The sequence below is a fragment of the Filicampus tigris genome, chromosome 7, assembly GCF_054856515.1.
Source record: "Filicampus tigris isolate MCC_2025a chromosome 7, RoL_Ftig_1.0, whole genome shotgun sequence".
In the NCBI taxonomy this organism is placed as follows: domain Eukaryota; kingdom Metazoa; phylum Chordata; class Actinopteri; order Syngnathiformes; family Syngnathidae; genus Filicampus; species Filicampus tigris.
The window spans coordinates 27,175,277-27,185,000 of NC_141223.1; the positions used below are offsets into that span (position 1 = coordinate 27,175,277).

A 9,724-nucleotide genomic window follows, 5' to 3' on the forward strand; every position below is an offset into this window, starting at 1 on the left:
AAACTCAACGTATATATATATTGTAACTATGGAAACGCCACGCATCTTCCAGTATGACTCGATTTGGTGGGGGAAGACGGACCTCTCAGTGTTCGCACCGGGCAGAGGCGGACGACGCGGCCGGCGGCGGACCGAAAAAGTCTGCCCCTTCACGCTCAACCAAAGCTTGCCAGGAAATGCAAGGCTTCACTATCGTGACAATCCACTTCATAAAGTGGATTCATTTGGCGTGGTGGTGGGCAAATCTCACTCACTTTCAGACCTGGAAATGTATATTTTGCGTATGTGATGGCCTATGCTCTGCGTGACCGAATGACGTCATCGCTAGACAAGTCCCAATTCCCCGTTTCTTTCGTGCAGAAAAACTGCACTCCCAAAAAGGTCCACCAATGGTCAAGTGCGCCATCCATTGGAGAAACGCGGGAACTGCACGGACAAAATGAAATTGCCGGATTAAAAAACCCGGATTAAATCGTGTACGTTTTATTATCTTGTTTTATGTATTTTATGTAAAATATATAGTCATTTCCGGCGCCATAAAGTCATCGCCGCGCGAGTGGCTGCCCGCTACAGCAGCTCCGGCTCACCGGTGAGCCTTTTCGTGTGTTTTTCTACCTTACTATTACTCTACCTCATACCTTTTTCACTTAGTTGATGGTCCTAAACTGGCGTAGCAATGGACACCCAAATTGCGGTATTCTTGCTGCTGCTGGTGGCTATTTTTTGCGCGATCGCGTACGGAGAATTGGCTCGGAGCCGCGCCCCCATTGTTTACAGCCGGAATAAGCTGTTAGCACTCCGTGCTAACCCCGCGCCGGCTCCCGGGGCGAGACCCGATATCCCCCGTGAGCTGAGGAGGAAGAGCTGGGGATCTCATGCGGTGGTTAAACGCCGGGAAAGGAGGTGACGATACCATCCCGGCCTCCCGTCTTATATCATGGGGAATGTTAGATCTCTCCCCAACAAGATGGACGAGCTAGTGGTGCTTACCCGGCATGAGAGGGACCTTCGGGAGGCTAGCCCGATGCTATTTGCGGAGTCGTGGCTAACAGCGCTAGCGCCAGACGCGGTCGTTGAATTTGACGGCTTCCAAATCATACGCATGGACAGGATGCTGGAGAGTGGAAAGGAGGAGGGCTGGCTGTGTTTGTGAACGATAGATGGTGTAATCCTGGGCACATCACGATTAAGGAGCAGCTTTGCAGTAAGGATATTGAGCTGTTAGCTGTTGACTTGAGGCCATTCTACATCCCGCGAGAGTTTAGTCATGTGATTGCGGTGACCGTCGACGCTGCCAACGGCGACACAGCCTGTGATGTCTTGACTGCAGCCGTGAGCAGGCTAAAAAACACAGCACCCAAATGCCCCGCTTCTCATCTCTGGTGACTTCAGTCATGCCTCCCCTTCCTCCTCTCTGCCTTCGTTCACACAATATTTCACCTGCAACACCAGAGACAATAAAACACTGGACCTTTTCTATGCCAACACCAAGGAGGCATACACATCACTGCCCCTCCCCCTGCTGGGCAAAGCTGATCACAACCTGGTGGCTCTCCAGCCTGTGTACAAACCTCTGGTTCACAGGCAGCCAGCTGTGACCTGCATGTTTCAGAGATGGTCTGGTGAGGCCGAGGAGGCCTTAAAGAACTGCTTCAGCAGAACTGTGTGGGAGATATTCAGCGATGCTCATGGGGGAGACATTAGTAGTCTAACGGACACTGTTACAGACTATATAAATTTTTGCATGGAGAACACCATAGGTGTTCTAGGACAGTAAGGTGTTTCTCCAACAACAAACCCTGGATCACACCAGACATAAAAGCTCTTCTGAAGGAGAAGAAGAGGGCTTTTGCGTCAGGCAACAAAGAGGACTAGAAGATTGTGCAGCGCCAGCTGAGGAGGAGGATCAGAGAGGGGAAAAGGTCCTACAGGAAGAGGATGGAGGAGCAGCTGCTGCAGAAAATGCCAAGGCAGTCTGGAGGGCCCTGAAGACCATCTCAGGCCACGGACAAGCCAAGACCTGGACGGGGGGGAGACCTGCACTGGGAAAATGAGCTGAACCTCTTTTTCAATAGGTTCGATCAGATGCCTGCCCCCACTCAGTTTCTTCTGCTGCAGCCTCCACCTACTCCTCCTGCTGGGTGTGTCACCCCCTCCCCTCTTTTCTCCACAGTCTCCAGCTCCCAGCAACACCAGACAGCCACCACTCCCTCCTGCCCAGCCTTGGCCTTCACAACATCTCAGGTGAGGAACCAGCTGAAGAAGATGAAGGCGAGGAAGGCAGCGGGTCCAGATGGCATCAGCCCCCAGCTCCTCAAATCCTGAGCAGACCAGCTGTGTGGAATTGTCCAGCACATGTTCAACCTGAGCCTGAAGCTGGGCAGAGTCCTCCAGCTGTGGAAAACATCCTGCCTGGTCCCGGTGCCAAAGACCCCCCACCCGAAGGAGCTCAACAGCTTCAGACCAGTGGCACTGACGTCTCACCCGATGAAGACCCTGGCGAGACTGGTCCTCGTCCACCTGCGCCCCCTTGTGAGCTCCTCAATGGACCCACTCCAGTTCTCATACCAGCCTGGCATCAGTGTGGATGATGCCATCATCTACCTCCTTCACACTTCATTCTCCCACCTGGAGAAGACAGGGAGCACTGTGAGGATCATGTTCTTTGATTTCTCCAGCGCTTTCAACACCATCCAGCCCACCCTATTGGGAGACAAGCTGGAGCGGGCGGGAGTGGCCCACCACCTCACCACATGGATCCAGGACTACCTCACAAACAGTATGTGAGGACACAGGACTGTGTATCTAACGTGCTCCTTTGCAGCACGGGGGCCCGGCAGGGAACTGTCTTGGCTCCCTTCCTGTTCACCCTATACACGTCGGACTTCAACTACAACACCCCTACCTGTCACCTGCAGAAGTTCTCTGACGACTCTGCGATTGTCGGCCTCATCACAGGCGGAGATGATCCGGAGTACAGAGAACTTACACAGGGTTTTGTGGACTGGTGCCAGCAGAACCGCCTCCTGATCAATGCGGGAAAATCCAAAGAGATGGTGGTGGATTTCTATAGGCGCCATCACTCTTACTTGCACCAGTGAGTATCCGGGGAACAGATGTTGAGAGGGTCTCAACTTGCAAGTACCTGGGTGTTCATCTGAACAATAAACTGGACTGGAGCGACAACACATCTTCCTACATCTCTATAGGAAGAGTCAGAGCAGAGTCTTCCTTTTGGCGATCAGGGGACACTCCTCAGGAACTTTTATGACTCGGTGGTTGCATCGGTCATTTTCCAGGGAGTGGTCACCTGGGCAGGCGGCGTCTCGGCCCGGGACAAGAAGTGGCTGGACAAACTGGTCATGAAGGCCGGCTCTGTCCTGGGCTGCTCCCTGGACTCTCTGGACTCAGTGGAGGACAGTGTGATGATGGCCAAGCTGTCATCAATGCTGGACAACCCGGCCCACCTCCTCCAGGGCACCCTAACAGCACTCCACAGCTCCTTCAGTGACAGACTGTTACACCCTCGCTGTGCAAAGGAGAGATTCCGCCGCTCCTTCTTGCCTGCTGCTGTCAGACTTTTTAACAAGAACATTGTGTAGTCTCTACAAACTGGCGGACATTAGTGCAATCATGCGGTCCTGCACCGGTGCTTATATCGTGCAATACTCAACATTCCCCACTAGTGTTAGTCTAGTTTTATTTTTAACAAATGCTGTTCCTTATATTTCACTGCAGCACTGCAGCACTGTGACTTACTTAGAGTATTTTTCCTCTGTACTATGTACAGGCTAAAATGAGTGTTTCTTCATACTTTATATGTAGATGTATGTTGGTGTGTATATACATGTGTACATACACATAGTTACTGCGTATATTTACATAGGTTTGATTCTGAATGTTTGCCGTTAATGATATACATTAATGGCTACATTATGCCGCCGTCTCTGTGTGACCTTTGCTGCTGTAACACTGAAAATTTCCCCACTATGGGATCAATGAAGGCCTTCTTATCTTATCTCATCTTATCTTATCTTATTTTTCAATTACTCAATTAATCAAAAATTTAATTAGATACAATTATTAAAACTATTTTTTAAAGAAGAAGTCAACCCAAACTTATTTTTGCAAGAATATGTTCTATACAAGCCCACTAGTTGAAACAAGGAATTCTGATAAATATTGCTTTTGTGGAATAAGAGTTAATCCACCCGATTTTAGCTATCTCTGGGGGCAGCCACATTTGCTCAGGGCTCAGGTAACGACCAATCATGGCTGACCTGGTTTCTGAAGCTGAGCCGTGATTGGTTGTTTCCTGAGCCCTGAGCAGTTGTGATGTAATTTTCAGTCGACAGAAGTGAGAAAGTGGCCGCCCCCTGAGATGGCTAAAAAGTGGTGGATTTTGCTGCTTAACCCATTCCATTTGCCGTGTTTCCACAAGTGGGCCTGCTGGGAACATATTTGTGAAAAAAATGTGCTTGGGTTGATTTCCACTTTAAAATGGAAAAAAAAACGATTTTTTTACAGGTTTAAGGGCACATTAGAGGCCCCAATTTTTTTTTAAATCATTTATTTTAGTCATTTTACCATCACAAGAACCTGGCATTTCAACAGTGGTGTGATGACATATCCTCTGTATCCACAAACAAAATCCTTACAGATGGCAAAGTCAAACTTTATGGTATCATTTGTAGATACATTATTTGGTCTTTTGTGTGCAGGTGTTTTGGCTAGTCCAGCTTTTTGTAAGTAACGTTTGTGTCTGTTTGGTGCAGGTCTTGGTAACCGAGGACGCAGAAGGAGAGGGACTGGTGGCTCATTTCCCAGCTCATGACAAACCCATATCCTGCATGCAATTCAATCCAAGTGGTAAGACACACCCTCAGTCATGTTCAGTTTCTGATGAAGGAAATGACATGTCACATCTGAATTCCGAAGCAAAGTGGGGTGGCATTTGACCATAGTTGGTGTGGATATAGCTACCTGCGCTGCCTTTCCATAGTTACAATATATATGTTGGGTTTCCAAAATATATATATATATATATATATATATATATATATATATATATATATATATATATATATATGTAAGAATAAGAATGCCTTTATTGATCCCACAGTGGGGACATTTTCAATTTATATATTCATTCATTCATTCATTATCGATACCGCTTATCCTCACAAGGGTCGCGGGCATGCTGGAGCCTATCCCAGCTGTCTTTGGGCAGTAGGCGGGGGACACCCTGAGTTGGTTGCCAGCCAATCGCAGGGCACACAGAGACAAACATCCGCACTCACAATGACACCTAGGGGCAATTTAGACAGTCCAATCAACTTACCATGCATGTTTTTTGGAATGTGGGAGGAAACCGGAGTACCCGGAGGAAACCCACGCAGGCACGGGGAGAACATGCAAACTCCACACAGGGAGGCCGGAGCCAGGATCGAACCCATGACCTCTGAACTGTGAGGCGGACGTGCTAACCAGTCGACCACCGTGCCGCCCAATTTATATATATATATATATATATATATATATATATATATATATATATATATATATATATATATATATATATATATATATATATATATATATATATATATATATATATGTGTGTGTCTTATGTATTTTGTGTTATTTGGGCTTCAATGTATCTGCCATGTGCACGTAAAATGACAGCGGCAATACATAAACGTGATGTCATGGCTAACTACACTGAAGTGTGGCTAGGATCATTTTATTCTGTTCAGCCACATTGGCTAAGAGGTTTCATGACCCAGCACCATCCCTGCTCCAAATATACATGTATCTGTTATTGCAGCTTAGGAAAACGTTTCAATACCGCTTCTTAATGTAGTGGGGTCAGAGGATGATCTAAAAAATCGACAACGTGCAGTCACATGTTTTTGAATTTCTGAACTCCTGTCACTTCAGACGGTGAGGCGATAAGTAATCTCATAAGCTCTGATGCGCATAGTACGTATTAAAGCAACACTGGGTCATATGTCAGTTTTTGTTGATTATGGCTGCGCCATGTGGACAAAAGCGGTAGTGTTTTACAAAAGTCAACCACATTTCCCATGCGTGCCAGCGCGTAGTGTCGTGAAATCCTGAGCCGTCCTTATAACGAAAGGAGGAAGTGAGCATGCTGTAAGGCAATTCGGGACATTTGTATTTTTTTGTGTGCCAGGGTTGATCCCACCCTCCTCAAAGTTGCTTTGAGCCAGTAAAAACGATACAGGCATTAAGTCCCGTTCAACTACTGTACTTGTAAGTCAATGTTTCATCAAAAGAGTTGTGAAAAAAATCTTATTAAGGTTGATTTCTTGCCCAGTGCTGCTTTAATAAAGTTGGTCACGTTTTATCACCCCACTAGTGTTTTCGATATATTGAACATGTAATTAACAAAAGCAATGAAAGAAAAGAGCACCATGTGTATGTGTCTGTGTGCGTGTGTGTGACATTATTACGCATGTGTGAAGGCAAGGTGCACAAAGCAGGCTAGGCCGAGATTAGAACAAGGCTAAGCATTGAAGCATCACAGAAGGCTAAGGCTAAGCATCTAATTTCTGTCTTGGATGATACAAATGGGAGACAAAAGGCAAGCATCATCCATCCATCCACTATCGATACAGCTTATCCTCACAAGGGTCGCGGGGCGTGCTGGAGCCTAGCCCAGCTGTCTTTAGGCAGTAGGCAGGGGACACCCTGAATTGGTTGCCAGCCAATCGCAGGCCTCACAGAGACAAACATCCACCCTCACAATCACACCTAGGGGCAATTTAGAGAGTCCAATCAACTTACCATGTATGTTTTTGGAATGTGGGAGGAAACCAGAGTACCAGGGAAAACCCACGCAGGCACGGGGAGAACATGCAAATTCCACACAGGGAGGCCGGGGCCGGGATAAAACCCACGACCTCTGAACTGTGAGGCGGACGTGCTAACCAGTCGACCACCGTGCCGTCCGGCAAGCATCATAATACATACATTGTTATGTACATTATTATTACAATGTCCATTTTTTTCTCACCAAACTATCTCTTGATATATTGATAGGCCTATGTTTCATGTACCAAAATAAAAAAAATAAAATAAAAATATTACTTACTTTAGCTGCACATCAACGTGCTACGGCCATACGTATTCCACCAAGTACAGTAGGACACGGTGCAGCCATTTTTTGAGGCACTTATCCTCACTGTTTGCAGTTAGCTGAGCTATAGCTCGGCTCGACTGCCCCGCTTTCTTCACGTTGCCTCCGCCGCTTACCAGACCCGACAACGATTCATAGAGATCCTGATGGTCGGCTATCTTGTCCGGTTTGGTAGAAGTGCGGTAGAGCTTGGCTTATTGTTTTTGTTTACACTGCTTTTCGCCACCTACGGCACCTGCAAGACCCGACAACAATCCACGGATGTACTGCTGGTTGCGCACCATCGCGTCTGCGATGTTGAAATTGTGGTGAAAATTCACTGGAATTTGTCAATTTTCACTGTAATCTAATGTCAATTAAGTTCACACATAGTATCCAGCAACAAAGGTAAAAGTACAGTTGAAAAGTAAAAGGCATCGCTCGTCATCATTCTCGTCATCAGCCGATGTAAAGACATTTCATCATGTGTAGCCCTTTGCAATTACACCTGGCAGTTTTACCTGAACGAAAGGTTCACCAAAGTAAATTTGATGCTGTACTTGAACTATTTGGAGTATCAGCATAGTTTTGGTCTCTTTTTGAAGATAACACTTTGAATTGTTCTCCTCAATTGTCAGAATCTTTTTAAGTGCTACTGGCACTGAATTATGGAAGTTTGAATACATGAAAGAAGGCCGACCTGTGGGCCGATGGAATTGCAACGGATTCACTGAACAAAGTAAACTTTGTCACTAAGCTATTCTCGCAGTAACTAAGGTCATGCTCTGAGTTAACAAAATCAACATGGCAAGAAAGAAGGACCAAAAAAAACTGAAAACTGAAAAGTCAAAGCAGACAAAGACTGGAGTCAAACAGTGCCTGGAAATCCCAACACTTTGGATGGGAACTATTATGTCAGAAACCATGTGGCTTGTGTGTATTGGAGACTCTACAGAGAGAGTACCAACTGAAAGCCACTTCTGAGTCTGGCAGCTGGTGCTTTGCAGTGATACGGTGGATCTGTGGATCTATTCCTAGTGGTATAATTAAAGGGACGCAGAAGAAGTATAGTGGCAAAATGCTCCCTTCAACAGCTGCATTGTGTGCTTGTTTTATCACATCTCTTCATTCATCCTTCAGATCCTTGACGTAATTATTAGGTACGATGCCAAGGTCAAAATAGATAGTTTTTATGAGGAGATCTTGTCAAACAATGTGTGCATTTTTAGATGTGAATGGCATGGCATGTGGGTGAGTAGTTCAGTCCATTTTTTTTGTAGGTGCAAATTAAACAGTTAAAAGTTTGTTTCCAGGTGTTGCCTGTGACCATTGTTTATTGACAAATTAACTAGAGCGTTCTCCCCAGAATTATACTGTTACAAATTGTAAATTGTCCTGAAGTGGCTGCATTTATTTTTATGTGCAGTTTGAATTGAAATGATGCAAATAGAGATTTTTTTAACACTGGAAATCATTTTCTTTAGAACAATTTTCCAAACAATCAAATAAAACAACACAGAATGTTGAAGGATGAGGGTAGCTTTGAAGATTGAAATAATTGTTAACGATATGGCACATAGTACCTTAGATTTGGGACAGCTTGACATTTTTCACTTACAGTAACTGAAAGTTTACTTCATTTTAAAGGTTTTACCTCCTTTGTAGTTATAACAGCTGCCACTATTCCAGGATAGATTTCTACAAGATTTGGATCATGGGAGATTCAGTTATTTTATCTTGAAGAACATGTAACATGATGTTGGACTTAGCCTGGATCACATCACCATTGTAATTGATCTAAAAAAAACAAAACAAAACAAAACAAAAAAACAATCATATCACAATTATAATGACTAAAATCATCATGAATATAAGTTTTCCATATTCAAACGATCATGTAAACCAGGTGGCTACATTCAAATTATTACAGATATGTGCATCCAAATGATTGCAAAACATTTTACTTTTTGTACAAATGATGCAAAATCAGCAACTCTGTGCACTTTTTCCACATTACGGCATCAAATACTGATTTTCATGCTTAAAAGGCCCATGAAATTTAGTTCTCTGGTCTGAATACGTTGATGACTATGTAAACAATGCCTGCATTTCCCCTAGTTTGGTTTGTGTTTACTGATAACATTTTAAGTGCATCACAACAAACCACGACATTCTCTTCCTGGCATCAAACATGTACCCGAAAGATTTTCAGCATGGAGTTGCAATTGTTTAGCAAATCAACACAGCACAATGAAACATCAAATGAAGAAAAACTAGCAATTGTTTAGAGCTGTTAAAATAATCGATTAACAATCAACAATGATTTCAATAATCGAGTAATCCTTTAGAGCCATTGTTTAACTAAAAATTGTCCAAATCCTCTGATTTCAGCCTCTCAGCAGTAATTATTCTGTTTTATGTAGTCCTTCATGAAACCATGCAGACTGATTATCTTTGGTGTTTGATCAAAATAAAACATTTGCAAACATCTGCTTTTGCTTTGGTAAACAGTGACCAAACCAGTAACTAAATTTGTTTCAAAAACTCTTATCGATCGATCCAATCTAATCTGTGGGCGTTAAC

At 44.5% G+C, this 9,724-nt stretch overlaps 1 protein-coding gene across 10 annotated transcripts in view; it reads left to right on the forward strand.

Moving 5' to 3' along the window:
- Positions 1 to 9,724, forward strand: part of bcas3 (BCAS3 microtubule associated cell migration factor) — a 482,251-nt gene that overhangs the window by 95,392 nt on the left and 377,135 nt on the right. For all 10 annotated transcript variants that reach the window (XR_015087344.1, XR_015087345.1, XM_086034860.1 and 7 more), the window contains one exon: positions 4,776 to 4,869. Coding sequence is in view for 8 of the 10 variants with exons in the window: in XM_086034860.1 (XP_085890986.1) it covers positions 4,776 to 4,869 (94 nt within the window). In the remaining 2 variants the exon portion in view is untranslated. The remainder of the gene's footprint in view (positions 1 to 4,775; positions 4,870 to 9,724) is intronic.